Consider the following 21,661-nt stretch of genomic DNA (forward strand, 5'->3'; position numbering starts at 1 on the left):
GGTAAAGACTATTATTGCACTTTTTTGAGCTGCATTGCTTCACAAGGGAACGAGTCATTCGGAAATGGCTTCGGAGAAACAGGCACAATAGCATAATCTATGTTTTTTTTTTAATTATCCCGTTTTTGTTTTTTATTTGTCCCGTTTTTATCTGGTTGGCTTATAGTCAGCCTAAATTTAGTCGGCTGTTGAACTGTCAAATGTTTAATGGGGATGTCATAAAATTACTAAAATTTAGTAATTGTGTTACCATCCGGGTTTCTGAGTGAATATTGATCATATTGATGGCAATATAAAATTTAATTATTAAATTATTAATAAATAAATTAATAAATTATTTATTTAAGTGTTGTTGCTTCTCTTCTGCTATGTTCTAGTACTACTGTGGCGTGGTGTGTCGCGCAACATCATTCGTTGCGTCGCCTGGTAACCATGTATCGCTTTTGTTTTGATCCTCTTTGATTCGGGTTGTCAAAAATCGTGTAAATTTCTCTTCAGCTTTCGCCATTGTCGCCGTGTCTGGTGTTGGACAAAGCTAGTTTTGTTTATCAGTGAAATACAGTTGAAATAATTATTATTCTCAACTAGGTTTTATTGAAACTCTTGGGACTGTGACTAGAGAACGAACGAGTTTGTGCTAAAGATATTCGTTTTGGAAATTTCCTCGCCCAGACCAGCTAGCGAGTTACGCTAACACACGTAAACAAATACGACGACATCGGTGCATCGAACAGCAGTGCCTTTTGTGGGGGCGTAGTCTCGGATCAGCAGCAACGGCATTGTACCACGGGATCGAACCACAGTTATGGATCATCACAATTCGGAATTTCACCGGAGCTCTAATTCGCTGGATTCCGACTCGAAGTCAAGTTCGCTGAACTCGAAGCACGGAATGGATACGATTGTAAGTAGGGGGAGATCCCCCAGTGCCGGACAGCACCCAATACCGGACAAAGTCGAAACATTGAGAAATCATGGTCCAATCAAGATGGTGTATTAGTAGAAAAGAAAGCTTTTATGTAGACTAATGTTTGCGTAGAATAACACATCCTTGAAATATGCATCCCTTTTTAAAAAAGTAGAAAAGTTTGAAAATCTTTAAAAAATTGACGTATCTTCTTAATTTTGAGCCTATTTAGTAATTATTTTGAAAATGAAAAAATACTTTGGATCCCGCAAGCATGATCGAACACAATCCTAATTTGATAGTATGAATGTATTTTGTACCATAATTGAAGTAAATATGGACAAATTACAATTTTGGTTAAGCACCTCCTGTCCCTCAGTTTCGGACAGCTTGATTTGTTATATGATATCTTTGTAATTATTGCATCAGTGTCTCAAAATACTTTCATTTTTCATGGGTTCCGTCGACCATGGTATCAAACATGCAATAAAATTAAGAAGAATGAACAATTCATAACAACATCGTAAAATGTGCTATTTTTCATCATATATGAAAGAGGTTTTTGATAGGCATCTTGCAAACTAAGAAAAATTCAAATTATTTTTGTAAATGTTGCAATTGCATTGAATTGGTAATTATAAACTATTTCTATAGTGTACACATTCAATGATGTTCAAATTTACAGAATTCGAGGCATTTCCAGATCGTGTCCGGTATTGGGTGCCACTTTTCAAGATCGATCAATTTGGTACTAAAATACATCATCAAAACTCAATGTCAAAATTCATATTTATATTTTCAAATTTATTTTTGTACACTATAAAAATGATAATATTTATCATAAATGGGTAACACGAGCCCATCAAATCAATATTTTTCGAATTATGAATTTAGTGGCTTAAGTGTCCGGTACTGGGGGATCTCCCCCTACTATAGGATTGACACAGGGCTGGTAGCAACTGATTGCCTTTACAATAGTTCACCTTTAGAGACCTTATGCGCTTGGAAAAGCAGACAAAAAATAGACCGAACAGGAACAGGAATCAAGAAAACAAAAAAAACCTAATCAGGAAATAGATGATACAATTTTTCATAAGAAGTTTTTGGCAAATCCGGCCAAACATTTTTTATGAAAATATTTTTTGTAGTTACAAGTAGGGAGCAGGATCCTATTTTTGGCATTTTTGATTCACTTCGGCAGTGGTGTTTTTAACACTTCAGTCGTCGCGCTGTTGTATCAGCGTGGTGGTTCTGACGGTGGCAAACCGCGCGACGACTGAAGGGTTAAAAGCTACAGAGCTCATATTTGGTCACAATATGCATCGTATTGAAGTGCTTCTTATTGCAAAGTTTCAGACAATTCGGCCGAGAAAGACCCTTTTCTAAAGTGAGCCAGCCCACGTAGCTCTGCACCATATTACTGTATGAATTTTTCTACGATTTTTTTCTGTGATTTCATCAACAACTCAGGTATTTGCCTAAAGAATTCATTTATTGATACAATTACAACGGAATTTCTACATGAAATTATTTTAAAATTCCTTCAAGGATTCAACCTGGAACCCCGGCAATTGCTCCAGAGACGCAACCATGATTTTCTTCAAGAATTGATGCAAAGATTCTTCCATACATTTCTCAGGAAAGGAAATTTTCAAGAACTCAAGTAACAACTTCGCCAGAGATCCCTCCTCTAATTTCTTAGGATTTAATCCAGGATTGTGGTTCATTTTCTGCAAGATTTCAATCAAGAATTTCTTAATGAAATAACTCCAGAAATTTCCTACGATTTTCTACGATTCCTATAAAAATTCTTTCTGAAATTTCCCAAGGTAGGAAAAATACCAGTTATAGCTATAGTGGTTTCTTATTTGGACATATGTGCTTTCTCGAAAACATTCACATTTTGAATATTTTTTTTATGTTTTAACATCAATATATAGGGAAAGTGTACCAGTTATGGCCATAGTGGTTCCCTATTTGGCCACACGGGAAATTTTGATAACTTTTTTAATTTTAAATCTTTTTGAATGTTCAAACATCAAGATGTATCTTAAATCTTACTACTGCAGCTTAGCTTAGACTGACTACACATATCAATGGTTGCTATTCCGTGATTGACCGAAGTCAGTGAAAATGCACAAAGAATCAATTAGAAGTTTGGCTGGGATTGGCCATAATCTTCTTCAGTGTGCATAATTCAGTGCCTCTATTTATACAAGGTCAATAACGGCGCCGGCCACGTCCTTGCAGTCAGGTGGGATTTAGGGAAGGAATGTTAGTGTGTAACCTTTGCTATTTGGAGACCGTGTTTGCCTCTGCATCTCCACAAAGGTTACTGGGAGGGATGTTTGTTAATGGCGAGGATCGTTGGGTCACAGGATTCACTTTGATAAGTGATTAGACCATGATAAATAGTTATTTGTCAAATATAAATATGCTTTATGAAAATATAATATTTTCATTTGATATGAACAATTTCTATGTAGAGGAAAATTATGCCGACACTTGAGGTGACGAACCATTCAAAGTTTGTTGAACAAATACCTAAATGTAACATTCCTACAGCTGTCAGGACGAAAGCATGTGTTATTATATTGTACTTATTTGAAAAGAAACAAAAAACTTGATTGGCTGGAACATCTTAGAACACTCTTATTCTTATGCCGACACTTACAGTGGTGAACCATCCAAAGTTTGTTGAATAAAGTGACCTTTCGCAAGTCTACACTTGTAGTGTCGAACCACTCAATGTTTTTTTTTAATTACAAAAATAAAGGTAAAAAAGGGGTGTTCTGAAAATAAAAAAATGTTAAACATAAATAATTAATAAATCAGAGTTTGTGTCGACACTCACAGTGACGAACCATTCATAGTTTGTTGAAAAATCATATTTACGTCCCACCATTGTAACGATCAAATGTGCAGTCATACATATTTTATAGATTAGAAATAGTAGCATGAAACGAGCTCACCAATTGATCCGTCATTCTTGACTGAGCAGCAACAATCCACTTTCAGCTTAACTCGTTTGCTCGGCTATATAAAAGCACTCAGAGAAAATAGGCGCACGACCCGAGAGGGAAAACAACTGACGACTGCTCGGGCTTTCTTGACGCACTGCACATATGTTTGACCCTGCCCTCGTCACTCGCTCCCGCAGAAGCAAGCGTCAAAGTCGAAAGATCAAACGGAACTAACCGATCACGGCACTTATTCACTTTACTCGACCGACGCGCGACATGTTTGATCCTGCCCTCGTCACTCGCTCCCGCAGGAGCAAGCGTCAAGGTCGGAAAATCAAACAGAACTCCGCACTTTGTTTTCGTTTTTTCTTCCAAAAAACGCGATCCGGACACAATGGATCCGGATTCCGGCGCTCGCCCTCAAAGGAGCATGCAACAGATTCAACGGATCAAACACTACTGACGCGTCGATTCTTTTTTTTTCTTTTTTTTTCACCCGCACTTTGTTTTCGTTTTTTTCTTCCGAAATCGCGGATCGCGTGATCCGGATTCCGAAGCTCGCCCTCAGAGGAGCATGCAACGGATTCAACGGATCAAACACTACTGACGCGTCGATTCTTTTTTCACCTGCACACTTTGTTTAGTTTTTTTCTTCCGAAAAACGCGATCCGAACACAAATGATCCGGATCCCGTCGGTCGCCCTCAAAGGAGCATGCAACAGATTCAACGGATCAATCACCACTCTGTATCTTAAATCTTACTACTGCAACACACAAAATCTTTCAAAATGTGAAAACATTCAAGTAATCCCGTATGGCGAATTAGGGGACCACTGTGTCCATAACTGGTACACCTACCCTATTTGATATAAAACTACTTATACACACGATTAAAACTTATAAGATAATCAATTAATCACGTGTGGCGTAATAGGGAACCATTATGTCCATAACTGGTACACCTACCCTAGATCTCAAAGAATTCATCTTGGATTTTTCCAGGGTATCTCTAGGGAATTACCAAGTACAGTTTTTAAGACGTTATTGAAGAAATCCCTGAAACACTGTGGAAAATATCGCCAAACAAATCCTACAGTAATCTATTATAAAACTTCTGTAGGAATTCCTGATCAGTGCTGTTAAATGTCAAAATTTTGGAAAATTTCAAATTCTTATTATACTTTTCCATGCGAAATATCACAACCGCAGATTTTGCCAACCGATAGTAATTCGGAAAAGGTCACCGGGAAAAACATTTTCCGATGACTTTTTCCACGGGGAAGGATGATATTAGCAATATTCAATTGTCAAAGTCACGTGATATTCGTGACATTTAACAGCACTGTTCCTGATGAACTCTTAGAAGGATCTCTAAAAACCTCCTTACACCAACCAGTCTCCAAAAAGAGACTTACTATCATCCAGGAATGTTTACAATGTTAATTAATCCAACGCTTCTATGTTTCAGGTTGCCAATGAGTCCTCATTCACCTATCTCTCCGGAGAAAATATGCAGGACATCAAGAACGATGTGTCGTACATCTGTCCGTACAGTGGACCGGTTGTGGGCACTTTGACTATAACGAACTACAGGCTGCACTTCCGGTCGCAGCCTTCGAGTGACAAAGACCCAGTGGTGATTGTAGATTGCCCCTTGGGAGCCGTAAGTCGCATAGAGAAAGTGGGAGGAGCTAGTTCCAGAGGGGAAAATTCCTATGGTATTGACATTTTCTGCAAGGACATGCGAAATCTACGCTTCGCTCATAAGCAAGAAAACCATTCGAGGCGGACCGTTTTCGAAAAGCTTCAATTGTACGCGTTTCCATTGGCGAATAGCCAACAACTGTTTGCCTTCAATTACAAGGAAAGGTTTCCTGAGGACGGTTGGAGTGTATATGAGCCAGTGGCTGAACTGCGAAGAATGGGCGTCAATAGCGCCAACAACGACACATGGAGGATAACCAGAATCAACGATAAATATGAGATCTGCGACAGTTACCCTTCGGTGTGGGCTGTTCCAAAGACGGCCAAGGATGATTTGGTACGACAAGTTGCTAACTTCCGATCTCGCAATCGCTTACCTGTACTCTGCTGGATTCACCCAAAGTCTCTGGCCACGATTACTCGCTGTTCCCAGCCGTTAGTCGGAGTGAGCGGAAAACGAAACGAAGCCGATGAGACCTACATCAATTACATCATGGAAGCGAATGCTCAGTCGGACAAGCTCTCGATCTTCGATGCCCGGCCGAATGCCAATGCCATTGCGAACAAGGCCAAGGGCGGTGGCTATGAATCGGAAGACGCGTACAAAAATGTCGAACTTACATTTCTGGACATCCACAACATTCACGTTATGCGTGAGAGTTTACGAAAATTGAAGGAAATCTGCTTTCCGGCCAGCGATGATCAGAAGTGGCTTTCTGCGGTTGAGAGCACTTTGTGGTTGAAGCACATCAAATGCATTTTGGCCGGGGCAGTACGGATCGTTGATAGGGTGAGTTCATTAGCAGTTCAGAACGTTGCACACCGGGTCACGATCAGAATTTTGCAAGACTTCTAGTGTGCTTTGTAGTCCTTAATACAGAATTATAATCGTTTATTGGTCGAATTTCAGATCGAGAACATGCGCATGTCAGTTGTGGTTCACTGCTCGGATGGGTGGGACCGCACATCCCAACTTACAGCGCTCGCTATGCTCTTGCTGGACCCGTATTATCGCACTTTGAAGGGATTTGAAGTGTTGATCGAAAAGGAATGGCTTAGCTTTGGACACAAATTCGAACAGGTAGGCGTCAACTTGGCACGACGGAAGAACCAAAGTTTCAAACATGATTCAATTTTCAATTATAGCGTATCGGACACGGGGACAATCACCATTCGGATGCGGATCGATCACCGGTGTTCCTACAGTTCATTGACTGTGTGTGGCAAATAACGAAGCAGTTTCCGCACGGTTTGGAGTTCAATGAATACTTTTTGATCACCATTCTGGACCATCTGTATTCCTGTCGATTTGGAACGTTTCTGTACAACACAGAGCGGGAGCGGGTTCAAAATGGTAAGCAATAGGTACCATTACACTCAGAAACACGGGTAGTCACAGAATTACTAAATTTTAGTAAATAATTACTCTTTCTATCTGCCTCTCTTTCATTCTGTAGGGAATTTTATTCTTGTTTGTCAATTCGCCTGGGTTGAAGCATCGCTAAGCTTCAACTCAGTCGAAATGACAGTTAGTGTAAATCTTAGAATGGGGTACCGTTTCAAAGGAATGGAATAAGCTTGGAAAGCGTCTGACTTCAACGGAGGTTTATTAGCAAGTGAACAGTTATGAAAAATAACAAACTCTTAGTTACTAGGGTCGGAGGCGTAGCCAAGGATATCTTGATTGTTTAGCTACTTAGATTACAATAGTGCAGCCTTTCTGTGTTTTCATTAAAACTAGGTTTTTTTTACAAGCGGAAATCTGCAAACAGACGCCTGAGAAGGTATCTCAGGGAGTGTGGGGATGGCGCACCAATGACAACCCACTAAAATCAGCCCATGCACTGTACTTGAGCAATTCTTGTTGAATTGCTCAAGTGGTGTACAGAGTGCACGGACATCACCCTTTGCCTCAGACCCTTATCTCCCCGGAACCATCTTACGGTATTTCTTCGGGTAGGGGCCAGCGCATATAGCACCTAACACATGTAGCAGAAGTAGCCTAGGCAAACTTCTTCTCCTAGCCGACAATGTTACAAAGGGCCAGCCTCGGCAGGGCTAATCCTGCAGCCAACTCTTGGTTGACGCTCTATTTGCGTTGCAATTCTAGCATACCTAATGTTAGTGACAGCCGTAGTTATTGCATTTCAGCACTCGACATCCGCAAACATTCTCTGGATTATATTAAATAATTCTCGCGTTCAAAATGTTCAAAACTATGCTCATTCGAAAGCTCCCATCGAGTAAGTAATCAGTACCGATCAATTTGACGAACCGAATGCAGTTCCTATTCGGTTCGTCAAATTGATCGGTAGTTATAATCAAAACAGTTATTGAGGACCTCTCGATTTTTGACAATTCTTGCCTCACTGAAACTGCCATAACTCGAAAATTTCTCAGTAGCGGTGATAGTATACATCAGTGGTCCTCAGCCATACTGTCTATGTGGGCCACTTCGATACTTTCAGAACATGGAGCGGGCCGCAAGACATGGAAGATTCTATTTCGACGGATTTGAAATATAATAAAAAAAAACCCTTCATTAATAACTCCAACATCTTTGAGTCTTTTATGGTTTTCCACATGCATATAACTTTTTTTTTTATAATTAGAATGTTTCTAGGTTTGTAATAAAAAATCCGGTTCTCATTTAAGAGATGAATTTAACAGAAAGAATGACGATTCCTCTTCAATGCTAAAATATCCCTCATATCTGTCTTCTAAGCCGGATCAATCCGCACAAGTTTTAAAAGATATTTGTGCCGATCATTTCATCTTATAAATCTTAGAAATGGGAAGGAAGCTTTCCCAGCTTCTGGAAGAAAACTTTTCCAGCTTTTGGAAGGAAGCTTTTTCCAGATACTGGGAGAAAGATTTTCCAGTTTCTGGAAGGAAGTTTTACCAGCTTCTGGATGGAAGCATTTCCAGCTTCTGGAGGGAAGCTTTGCAGGTTCTGGAAAGAAGATTTCCAGCTTTTGGAAGGAAGTTTTTCTAGCTTCTGAAAGGAAGCTTTCCCAGCTACTGAAAGGAAGGTTTTCCAGCATTTGTTAGGAAGGTTTTTCGGTTTCTGTTAGGAAGCTTTTCCAGCTTCTGTTAGGAAGGTTTTCCAGCTTCTGGGAGAAAGTTTTTTTCAGCCACTTTAGGAAGCTGTACCAACTTCCTTTACATAAAAATTGCGCTCTCAAAGCTCTTAAAAGGTTTAGAACGCTTTTAAGCTAATTGGCAGAAAAAACTTTTTTTAATATATATGGAAAATTCAAGATTTGATAACAGTTAGTGTTGTCAGACAAAATTCAGAGCCGTTCATGAAATATAAAATAAACAAGATTACATTCCGTCTCTATTCAGCACGATGTTGTGCATAATGTACAATTAATAAGTATTTGATTGTAAGGACTTAAGAAATACAATCCTTTTTTAATGAGATCATAACTAGAGGGTCTTGTCCCGGGAATCCCGGGATATTTTCGAAAATCCCGGGATTTCCCGAAATTGTATGTTGAACTAGAAAATATTGTTGCATTATTTTCAAATATTGACACAAAACAAGCTGCATGTTTTTCTGGTGATTTTTGATGCAAAAATGTATTTAAGTTATTGCATTTGGCTCACTCAATAAACTTTTTTTATTGAGGTTAAGGTGACACATCTCGGAATTCAAACATGGCAGGCACAATGGCCGGCTTGTTCCCCTACTCACGATTTCAAAGGCACTAATCTGCTGAAATAATGATCGTACAAAGTCAATCTTCTTATTTTAAGCTTTCTGCTAGTGCACAAAGCTGAAATAGAAATTGCACTGTTGTTTGATCCTTCTTTCGCAAGATTTGTGCTTTCAAAGTTTTGGTTCATTGTTGAATTCGGATTCCAAGCTGTTTCACCTTAAAGGCTTAACCATTTGGTTTTTTTTTCTGGTATGTTAGTAACGTAATTTTCAATAAACTATTGCAGGTTTATCTACGGTTTATTCTATTTGGTGGTTGACTTTTTCATCATACTAAAAAGTTATCGATGCCATTTTATCTTCCCGTAACTGTTTTAGTTTGCCCGATGTACCTTACATTTTCCACGACCAACATACCTGTGGCTGTCATGCCCATAATTCAAAAGCATGAATATTCCGTATGACACAACAATGTAAAGTTGCATAATCATGAGTGTGAATTTTGAAAGATTTGGTAAAATTTGAGAGTGATTGGTATTACCTATACCTTATGCATCACGATTGATTTTCGTTTCAAATTAACTATAATAAATGCCCATTGACTTCAACTGCAGATAGGTGAAATATTGGTGCATTAAATCTTAGATACCGTCGATGGGGGTGACAATGGGTCTGGGGGTGAGATTGGGTCAAAATGGAAAAATATGATTTATGAAATATTTCAGCTAATAACGGTGATATTACTAAAATTAATAATTCATATGTTAGGGAACATATTATTACACATAATTCATAACAATATACATTTTTAGAAATAGTAGTTTTTGTTTACTATATCAATAAACTTGTATGTTGAAACTAGATAAAATTTACAACATTAAATTTCTCCTGTGCAAAGTATCACGCATGTACTCTAACCTCTACCGTTATATTAGTAGAAGGTTTAAAGTCTTTTCATTACACTTCACACGTATTTTCCGGAATGTATTTGATTTTTCAACAAAAATTTTATTTTTTTTTGGTACGGTGTCTAAAACATCAAAAATGGGGGTGAGATTGGGTCAAGCAAGAACGACAATAAATGAAATTGCAAGTCCACTTTTTTGACATTTTACGGTGCCGGTAGTTCTCTTTTTCATTAAGATGTGTTTATTCTTCCTAAATACAGCATCTCTGAAACATCAAAATAGTCTACTTGAGGATTCCGTACATTGAATAACAATGCAACGCATTTTGACAACTTCTCAATCCAGCAACTGTGTTTTGTGCGCAGCAACATCGTAAATTTTTTTTTGCAATTTCTCATCGTAATAGGCTGTTTTTCATCACGCCAATCTGTCATGAAACGGCCTACTTTCCTGCACAGAAGTATGCAGTGCGGGAATAGTCGTTACCTAACTGGAACCAGTGCTGTAATGATTCATTACGCAACGCTTTCTCATTACACAACTGTTTTGAGTTGCGTAATGAATCATAGCACAACAATTTCTCAGAAATTGTAAAATAATGGTGAATGCATTCCGATATAATTTCTGATACCCTCAAGTGGTCTTCTACGAAATTGCAAAAAATGTTGTACGTAACTCGTTTCAGAATTCGATTTTTACAGCACTCGTCGTAATTATCCTACTCGGCAAGCCTCGTAGGATAAAATTACAACTCGTGCTGTAAAAATCATCATTCTGCACCTTGTTGCGTAAACTACTAATCAAATGGATTGTTTTTTTAATTTAATTATTTATCAGTGTTTTCATATTATAGAAACATCTCCTAGAAGTACAAATGAGTTGGAACACTGAAATATCGTGATTATGACATCAACTTCTGCCTGAAATGTATTGATCGTGGAATGTCGCTCCGAAATTTAACTATTTACGAAAAATTAAAATAATCACTGTTTCAGTACACCTTTGGGGAAACTCAATAGGCTTCATGGCAATGGGGATGAGACTTTGAAGACAATTCGAGGGAAAAAATAGAAAATTTATGTAAACTTGACGATGAATGTTGTGTTTACATATTTTTTCTCATAGCTCTTCAATTTTTTGGTATAATCGTTTATCATACATGTGAAACATATTAGATATCTTTTCATCTTGTTTGCATCGTATTTCATCAATATTCTTCAGCTGTGAATGGTTTTGCAACCATATTATCAAAAACAAGTTATTTCAATTACAGCGACCCAATGTCACCCCCTCTATGGGGTGAGATTGGGTCATTTTTCATTCACTTGTGGTGCCGCTGTGAATAAATATTTTTATTTAATGTTTTGAACAGTTGTTAATGCACCATCAAAGTACATACACACCAAATTTGAAGTTTAACCAAGTTAAATTGCAATAATTATTTAATAAATAAATCGTACACATCTCTTTTTGACCCATTGTCACCCCCAACGACGGTAATATTGTTTGGTCTATTATAGTTCAACTTAACCTTCAAAAACAGGTTCGGTTGTTATGAAACTGCTCTAAACATTGCTTCAATATCTGCTCCGGACGTTCTATAGTTGTTTTGGAAGCATTTGATTTTTATCCCGGGATCCCGGGAAATCCCGGGATTTTTAAAAACAAAATCCCGAATCCCGGGATTTTTTCCAGTCCGGGAAACAAGACCCTCTAATCATAACAAGCGGGCCGCAACTCATTTACATCCAACGAAGTCTCGTGGGCCGCACAGAATTGTGGAAAGGGCCGCATGCGGCCCGCGGGCCGCAATTTGGTGACCACTGGTATACATCCTTGAGCATCTCGGTTGATATGCGATCGACCCCAGGGGCTTTGTTAGATTTCATATTTTGGATGGCTGTTTCTATCTCATGCAGTAATGGAGCTTCGGTGTTAACGCGACTAATACGCCGAACCCTAGGCGGATCATGCTGAGGTGTTGGTGGCCGGGTTGATACTTGAAAAAGTTGTTCGAAGTTCTCGAACCAGCGTTTTAGCTGGTCAGTGGGGTCGTTTAACAGCTGTCTAGTCGTGTCTTTCTCGGGCATCGCCTTATTCATCTTTGCCCCGCTAAGGTATCGTAGAGAAGACGAATGTCGCTGGTTGCTGCGGTTTTCTCACCTTCGTCAGCAAGTGAGTCCGCCCACGCTCGTTTGTCCCGCCTACATGAGCGCTTAACTTCCCTTTCTAGAGCCGAGTATCGTTGATGGGAAAGTGCCTTGGCTCCTCTGGTTTTCGCCCGCTCTATCGCGGCTTTGGCTTCTCTCCGCTCCACTATCTTCCTCCAGGTTTCATCGGTAATCCACTGTTTTCTCCGAGTGCGTAGCACACCTGGTAGTGATGAAGGCATTCTTCATGGCGGTCCATTGTTCTTCAACGCTGCCATCTTCCAAAATATTAGCAGCACGAGTCTTCAGTTCTTCGACGAAGGACCTTTTCACTGTGGCATCTTCCAGTCGACGTGTGTTAAATCAACGTGCTGTCGACGAATCCGCGCAATGCGCAGACGCACCTCGCCGATGAGAAAGTGATGGTCGGATTCAATGTCAGCGCTACGTTTATTCCGCACATCAAGAAGGCTCCGTTTCCACTTTCGGCTGATACAGATGTGGTCAATTTGATTTTCAGTAAAGCCGTCACGGGAGACCCACGTGACCTTGTGAACCGGACGATGGGGGGAAGGCGATCCCCCGATCACCATGTCGTTATTGCCACAAAACTCTGCCAACAGCTCTCCGTTTTCGCTCATTTCTCCGAGACCATGAAATGAATCGTATGAAATGTTTATCATTTAGCAAAACACTGTTTCATACGAAAGCTGTTATGAACAAGATAACTTCAGATTCCTCAGTGTAAGGTTCCCTATCCGCCGTGATCTTAGGTGTAGCTTCTGGAGAAGAGCATTTCTTTTTCAGCCGCTGGATGCCAGTCAGACGCTGTTTGAGCCGCACCTTCTTGGTGAACAGACGCTCGGTGGACGTACCTTCTCAATCTAGCTGAAGTCAGAAGCAGTGCTGGGAATGGTAATACAGTAATGTCCCGATTTTGTCAGCCACATGCTGCATTTAGGGTTGACAAAATAGGAAAAAAATCGACTGGTTTCAAGTTTTTATTTTAACTTAAGGGCTGAATTTTATGATTTTGTTAATATAAACATTTTATTTTACATCCATTTTATATGTACCGTAATCCATGGTAAAATTGATCAGTTCATTGGATAATTATTAAAAATATAAAATTTCAAAATTTTGGTCTTTAGATGATTGTATAGACGTGGCCAAGGTCATTATTGACTTTATGTACCCAATATTTCCAGTATAGACGTGTTTACTCCGATTAAAATAAATATAAATTTTAGGCTGACAAAATCGGGAAAACAGGATGCTAAAATCGGGTCAAAAAGGGTGCTAAAATCGGGGGTAGATAAAATCGGAGGCTGATAAAATTGGGTCATTACTGTAGTAGTAGGGTAACGGTCGTATTTTGGACCCCTTAAGGAAGTGATTTTAGTTTTTTTGTCCCAATTAATTAATGGCACAGCGTAACCAAGTCAAAGAACATGCCAAAATGTAGAGAAAAACTTCCTCTACGAGATTAAAATGCCCATACGGTCATGTAGGATCCAAAAAAGCTCGAAAATAATTGAATTGTGAATCACTGTTTTTCATTATTTTAGACACACCAATACATTTTGGACCCTCAAAGTACATATTTTGGACCCCCGGCGTTTTTTATCGTTCGGCGACAATGTCCACGACACTGGTTATATAACAAGATTTTCCATAGTCTAATCAATCGATTAATAATGGATAACCGAAGAAATTGTACGCTTTTAGTTTAGAATTTTGAAAAAAGTTTTTGTTTACATTTGAAAAAATTCTTACGGCTTCAATTTCTGTGTGTAACGTGCTGTAACGGTTGCATGGATGAACCGATTAAATTAAATTAATTTCAGATAAAATAAATATATTTTATGTATACAAACGGTTGATGCAAGTGCGGAATAGTCCTATCTTCCCAAATGGCATGCGTATTGAGTTGGTCTTTCGATTTAAGCTGGGAATTTTGCAGGAAAATGGCCCAGGGGGTCCAAAACATATTGGTTACCCTAGGCTTAAATTTTGCGAAAGTCACGTGGCTCTTCCTAGTGCAGTACCGTAATCCGGGGTAACATTGATCAGCGGGGTAACATTGATCGGGATGACTCATCTTGTTGAACGTTCAAATAAAGATTTATTGATGAAACATTTTCGAACCATGAATGGTGCCTCTCTTTCGTATATTCATAAGCTAATGATAATTAAGGTTTTTGCCAAAATTGCGTTTAGTTCATGCGCAAATTTGTCAATTTTTTGAAACAATGATTTCCATCATTTTCACTGACACTACCGTAAATTCATGTCTCACATGAGTTCTGCAGACGATGTGATCAAGGAAAATGCGGTTCTTACTAAAAATGGCATCGCCAAAAACGATTCCGTTGTCAAATCTTTCATAAGTTTATTCAATTAGGCAACATTAACTAATTACTATTACGAATGTAGAATTTCCTGAGGAAATTGCCTACTTTTAGGCGTATTCCGCGGTTCAAGGTGTTTTTAATTTTGAAATAACTCAAAAAGTAAATGACTTGTAAGAGTTTGGTCTTCATATTCGGCTTCAGGGGCCCTGATTTTAGTAAGTAACGACATTTCCAATATTAGCTAACGTTGTTTACTTGGGTGATCAATGTTACCCCATATCAGCTGAATCAAAAAATCAATTAAAACATTTATTTAAACATGTTTAAATCTTTCGAAAAACAAAATAAAGTACATAGTTAGAAGCGGTGGGTGCCAGTACTTGTTTTAAAAATATGAAACTTGTAACATTTGTATTGTGAAATGAAAAATTTAAGAAAAACTGAAAAAAATGATCAATGTTACCCCGGATTACGGTAGTTAAAAACGTGAATGTCATCAAGTAGCCTGGAACAGAGCCTGCTTCTCAGCTTAGTGTTCTTATGAGCACTTCCACAGTTATTAACTGAGAGCTTACTATGCCAATGACCATTTTTGAATGTGTATATCGTGTGGCAGGTACGAAGATACTCTATGCTCTGGGAAGTCGAGACAATTTCCAACCCGAAAAGATCCTCGACCGGTGGGATTCGAACCCACGACCCTCAGCTTGGTTTTGCTGAATAGCTGCGCGTTTACCGCTACGGCTATCTGGGCCCATATGATGTACAAAAACGTGATATTTATGTGTCATATCAGTCAGATTTTAATATATGTTTGTCTATTATCCCCAAAATCCTAATAAGAAATGTAATTCAGTAGAAATTTAGTTTTTTTTGCAAAGCCAATTGATTTATGCTACTTCGCCTTATTTAAACGGCCTTTACCTAACTTATTTAGGTAATAAATAAAGAATGTTTTGCTTATGGTAAGCACAGCGTATTTTCAAATATCTTTAAATGCTAAAAATTATAAAAACAATGAAAACATGGAAAAATGAAGAATTTTCCTAATAAAATCTCAACAAGTAAACTTATTCAACTTTCCATACCTTTTTCATAGAACGTAAGAAATGTGTCATCTTATGCCTTATTTTCCATTTTATACCACGTTCCCCTACCTAATCCGTTTTAATTTCTTCCACTTGTTCTGTTTCCCCCACACAGATCTGAAAAATCGCACCGTCTCGCTGTGGTCGTTTATAAATTCATCCCACGAACAGTATCGTAATCCGCTGTACGGCGGCCGCAGTATGGCCATCCAGACAGTGCTGAAACCGGTCGTCAGCATGCGACACATACGCCTCTGGAAGGGGCTGTACTGCCGGTGGAACCCAAGCATGCGGCAACAGGATCCCATTTATCAGCGTACGCGAGAGCTGCTCGCCTTGCAGGACCAACTGCTCAAACAGGTGGAGGAATGTCGACTGGAGAAAACTCAACAGCGGACACACCAATCGGGACGATTGACTTCACCATTGCATTAAGGATGTTTGCGTTGTACGATTGACTGAATGGTGTGCTAAGATATGAGCTTGGCAGTAGTTTCGAGTGAATCAAATAATTTCCTGCATTGGTAGTTTCCGAGAAATATTATTATCTCAACCAAGCATGAATAGAACCCATCTCTGAATCGGAGTCCTTCCGTTGTGGATGCTCTTGCAAAGAATTTTCTATATGATATACAGTTCAGATTCCTTCCCTTTACACACGGTGCAAACCTATCACATTTATCAGTCGATTCATTAAAAGTGGAAAAGTTCGTGCAGAATTGTGCATTATTATAATTAACTCCCTGTCTATGTCTGGTTAGTAAAGTGTTTGTGCGCTAAAGACATCGAGAATGAGTTTGATCATCATTAGATTTGAATTAGCGATACGGAAGTGACTCCCTGAGTCTGTTGTACCAGTGTGTGGTGGAAGAAAGTCCTTTATTAAAATTAGTTACCTCAGACTTTCGACGTCGTTTGGCGCTCCACGTGCATGAACCAACGCGGCGGAGAGTCTGTGGCAGTAGTTATCAGCAACAATGTTATTATACTATTATGTCTATCATAACCCATTCTATAACCCTGCTAAGACGTAACAACTCGACTAGCACCACTAGTACCTATCATCATCAAAGGTAATGATGATACCGCGCAAAAGGATAGAAAGCTTTGGCTAATAAGAAGCTGAGCGCGTATGCTCTGCTCCATATATATAGAAGTTTATCTCCTGCGCTGGAACAGTTTTGCGAGTAATAAAGAATATGAGATATTTTGAAACGAAACAATGTAAGTTTGTGTTTTGATCCGAAAAAAGCAGCACCCGAATGGTTAGTTGGGATCATTAGTATAATAAAATGTATGGGGAGAACCGCAGCAGCGAATAGCACATAATACCGGACATCACTCAAAAACGAGGAAAACTAAGTAACCACTAGCCGAATAATTCGCCTTTTTGGCCTTATAGGTTTAATTTACGGCTAATATAGGGCATGTCAGCGGTATAATAGTCCTATTTTAACAGGCAAGGTGAATTTACACTCCCGTGCATGCAAGTTGCAAGTTGGGGTTCACCCCCTAAAAAAGATACGAAAGTGCTCAGTCCATATCTCTGAGATTACACGTCTAATTGAATTTCTCTAAGCCGCATTCGAAAAGCAAAGAGTTTTTCTTACTTCGTATGTATTTTTCCTAGAACATTTTTTGAATTTGGTATCCTAATTTTTTACTTAAAGTTGTGACAGAGGACAGTTCGGTTTTGCGTCGTCGGATAGATTTTGCTCACGGTTTCGCGCGTGTTTACGTCGATGGAGATTTTTTTTTCCTGTTTTGGAGCGTCTTGCTGGGTAGTGCTTCGTGAAGCCCTGAGAGAGAGGAGACAGCTCACTGACAACTGGCTTGTTTTCTCGGCTTCTTTGATTTCTTCTTCTCATGTTTGGGTTGTGCACAATGGTTCAGAGGGTCCTATAACACTTCCCCGAATACCATTACCCCGAAAACCATCTCCCCGAAAACCAGTACCCCGAAAACCATTACCCCGAATGCAACGTTACCCCGAATGACACATTACCCCGAAAACCATTACCCCGAAAACCAGTTCCCCGAACACGACACTTCCCCGAAAATCAGTGATGCCTTCAAGAAATTCTTCAAGGAAGCTCGCGAATTTGAGCCTGAAAGTTTTCGGCTTAATAGTACACTCAGGCAAAAATACTTTGAATATTCATTATTTTCCCTTATGTTTATTAGCCACAAGAAATCGGTAAGTATTTCATTGATTCACCTTATGAATTGATCTGGATCATGCCAATGTGGTGACTGGCTAATTTCATTAAACAGCATTATGAACATTGAAATAAAATTTTAAGAATTACTTCTATCAGCACTATATACTACATTATTTTTTGTGACACAAACTATTATTATACTATTCGTTTTTTATACATGGTTGACAATAAATTCCATTCGGGATATTTACTGAATTTTCAATGCGTTCATCTACTTATTATTTAGGCAATTAAGGTGTGGAAATTGGATTTCCACCTACTTTGCAGTGTTGCTGCTTGATTCGCAATGATATGCATCAAAGTACTATTCCTCGTCGAGGACGCGGTGAAGAATGAACATCCGATTTTTACACGTTGGTCAAGACATTTTCTAACCCAGATATTGAAAAAATATTCAATGAAATTATTCGGAGTACAATATATTGTTGACGTTAGCTCGACCATTATTGTCCGTTTATTTAAATCCACATTTCCGTTTTATCGACAATCGTCCATTGCTTTCCCATAACTGGACATTCCATAACTGAAAAAGTTCGCAGTATGTTGGAGCCAACGATTTTATGCTACAAATTTTCATAATAACAATCTTATGAGTTTTTCACACTAGTGGCATCTATGTGAATCATAAGGCAGCTTAATGAGATTGATATACGTTAATTAAGTATAACTTGCTTCGCAATTATGGTTTCCATTGAGTCAATATGAAATTCATACCAGCCTTATGAAATATGGTTTCATTAATGGAATTAGTCATTAGAGCAATGGAAATCATAAGGCGCGCAATGAAATTTGTATACCTTCATTATGTTCTCCTATTTTCTCGATAATGGTTATCATTGCAATGGTATGAAATCCATAAAAGCCTTCTGAAATCGGCTTTCATGGATTTTTCAATGCTTCATAAGGGAAAATTTATGAAATTCGATAATTAATTTGCCTGAGTGTAGTATTCCTATTAGTGATTTTTTATTCTTTCAATCATCGGCTGTTCTTTCGAGGTTGTATAATGGCAGTGTAAATATTTTAATCAATGATTTTCTCTTCATTGAGTTATAGGCTGTTGTTTCGAGTTGTACCGTTTGAGTTGAAGTTTGAGCGAAAGCGGTAAAAAAAAATCGACTGACAAAATTGTCTTGAGCGAAATTCAAAGTTGGCAGTGACTTCAAAAAATAAATGAAAATAAGCCCCTGCATTACTTGTCCGTATTACATCTTGTCAGTATTACAATTTCTAACAAGAGATTTGTCCCTCTTTTCGGCTATTCTTTCGGAAGTTGCTCTAGCAAAGTGATTGTTGGCATCATAATTATTGACGCTTTCAACAGTGTTTTTTTCTTCTTTTATCATAGGCTGTTCTTTAGCGATGTACTTTTGAAAAAGTGGTCAGTTTAATAATAGTTAACATTTTCATCTGACCTTTTTCAAACCATAGTCTAATGACATTTTAGAATATGTTGAACTCGCGCAATATAAAAATATAATTAGGCATTACCAAATAATATAACGCTTTTGAAAGAGGGCGGGAAAGGTCTTTAATATTAACATGTCAGCATTAACATCAGTTCGAAAAATGATTTATTGCTGTGAACACAATCATTCTTACAAAATCAAGTACACGCCTGTGAGTAAAATTTGGGTTCTAACTTGGCTCATGAAGAATAGCTGTTGATTAAAAGAATAATAAATCTTTGATAACATGAAGAACATGAATTCAAATGAAAATCAAAATTCTATGAAATAGGTATATTGGATTCATTTGTCGGATCTTCATTTTGAATTTTTCGTGCCAAGAAAATTCGGGGAAATGGTATTCGGGGTAACGGACTATTCGGGGTAATGGTTTTCGGGGTATTGGTTTTCGGGGTACTTGACCATTCGGGGTATTGACTTTCGGGGTGATGGTTTTCGGGGTAATGGTATTCGGGGAAATGTTATAGGATCGGTTCAGAGAGCACAAACTGGGTCAAAACCATTTTCACATTCCATTTGTTATCAAAAAGATCATAAATTTCAAAAAATTCAATAGCAATTTGAATCTAATCGACAATATTTTAATAATCAAAGATTTTAGATGCGAAAGCACAGGAAAACAACCTGAATTTTCAATCACATCCAGTTTTAGTTTGGCCAAATTTTGACGCTCTGCCCTTCGAATGTGCGGTTTTCCAGTGACAGTTGATGACAGGTTCCCGTGACTTTTGGGAGCTCGCAATCTAAGCCAGCTGTCTCCTCTCTCTCAGGGTATTTGGAAGGCACAAGCAAGACGGTTTGTTTGCGGGACGCCAAGAAGTTTTTCTGTTCGCACTGTGTGAGTGCGAAGATATATTTGTGTTCAGTCGAGGATGGATTACCAACTGGTGAGTTCGTTTCATGCTTGTGATAACACATATTTTCTTGAAAGCGTAACTTTTAAGTAATTTTAAAACAAACTTTGTATGGTTCGTCACTATAAGCACAGACAAACAGACGTCACACTCTCTTCATTGTCCATCGACCACCTTTTTAACGGTCGGTTCAAATATATGGTAGGTGGCCAATCCGCCACCCGCAGCGCTCGCATCGTTTTTGTTCGCGTTTGACGTTTACACACTTCCGCCATCTGTTGGCCCGTCGGCCAAATACACTAGTTCTAGCATTGGGCGTACATGTCCTCGTGACTATGATTTGGATCGAGATTTGTTCTAAGTGTTACGTCTGTTTGTCTGTGCTATAAGTGTCGGCATTATGCTTTTTTCTTATACAATTTCAATATACATATATTTGTCTCTCTTTGACATTATTAAAAATTATCTTTTGAATAGACCATTTCCGTCAGATCTAACCCCCAGTTTTTGTATTTTTCTTTGAAAGGCAATCATTTTTAATGAATGTTAACGCTTTTAGATTTTGTTTATATGCACTCCTGATTTTCTTACAAATTTTTGAAAACATGGATACTCACCACATTTTGAAAAATAATTCAAGATGCGGCACAGTTTGTTCAACCCTATGGGAATCAGCGTGGTTATTTTGCAACAGTTTTTCGATTCCACCCCTGCATTGGGATGCTTGTTTACATTTGGAAACGTCAAATCAGGTGCGCGCTCAAACTGACCGTGATCCCGGTCAGGGCGCCCCAAACAGGAGCGCCAACGAAACTAACTTGAAAGTACTCAAACAAACGTTTTTAAACCAGGTTGGAACTGGCGCAATCCGTTCTGAATCACAGTTTCAACTCCAACCCGATTCAGATTTAGGAAAATATGTTTTCCTCCACATATTCAATGTTCAAAACCACCCCCTAACAACAAATCTCTCATCCACCCAACAGTTACGGTACCGCTAGTTCTGTAGAAGGCTATTTTTACTATTCATGCTGGCTAATGCCTAAATCTATCTGTTGGATGTTGATCCGGAAGATTTCCGCCTTGAAGCAGCAACAGCCGCGCAAGGAAATTTTGGGATGCCTGATCTCTCTGTTTTCTGCCGACGAGGATTGAATAAGCCGGAAGATTCCCGCCTAGAGGCAGCAACAGCCGCTCAAAATTTCCTTGCGCGGCTGTTGCTGCCTCTAGGCGGGAATCTTCCGGCTTATTCAATCCTCGTCGGCAGAAAACAGAGAGATCAGGCATCTGTCGACTACAATCCTTGCGTTACAGAACCATGTAGTGTCCGCCGGGTGTGGTCATATTCGGCCGAAGCGGTAAAGGTGGTTTCCGCGGT

The 21,661-nt window shown here is 38.9% G+C and overlaps 1 protein-coding gene across 1 annotated transcript; it reads left to right on the top strand.

Moving 5' to 3' along the window:
* The first annotated feature begins 456 nt into the window (after positions 1-456).
* Positions 457-16,958, top strand: LOC5566375 (myotubularin-related protein 2). The gene is made up of 5 exons (XM_021846669.1): positions 457-904; positions 5,339-6,364; positions 6,485-6,655; positions 6,721-6,928; positions 15,854-16,958. Exons 1-5 carry the CDS (start codon positions 806-808, stop codon positions 16,171-16,173), a joined length of 1,824 nt encoding a protein of 607 aa, XP_021702361.1. The 5' UTR covers positions 457-805; the 3' UTR covers positions 16,174-16,958.
* Positions 16,959-21,661: the final 4,703 nt, after the last annotated feature.

Source organism: Aedes aegypti, chromosome 2 (genome assembly GCF_002204515.2).
Source record: "Aedes aegypti strain LVP_AGWG chromosome 2, AaegL5.0 Primary Assembly, whole genome shotgun sequence".
Lineage (NCBI taxonomy): Eukaryota > Metazoa > Arthropoda > Insecta > Diptera > Culicidae > Aedes > Aedes aegypti.

What these genes read in the sequence shown, in the direction of transcription:
- LOC5566375 (XM_021846669.1), top strand. Translation starts at nt 806, where the DNA reads ATGGATCATCACAATTCGGAATTTCACCGGAGCTCTAATTCGCTGGAT. An exon ending in CAGTACGGATCGTTGATAGG is followed by an intron (nt 6,365 to 6,484) that starts GTGAGTTCATTA and finishes GTCGAATTTCAG; the next exon opens with ATCGAGAACATGCGCATGTC. An exon ending in TTGGACACAAATTCGAACAG is followed by an intron (nt 6,656 to 6,720) that starts GTAGGCGTCAAC and finishes TTTCAATTATAG; the next exon opens with CGTATCGGACACGGGGACAA.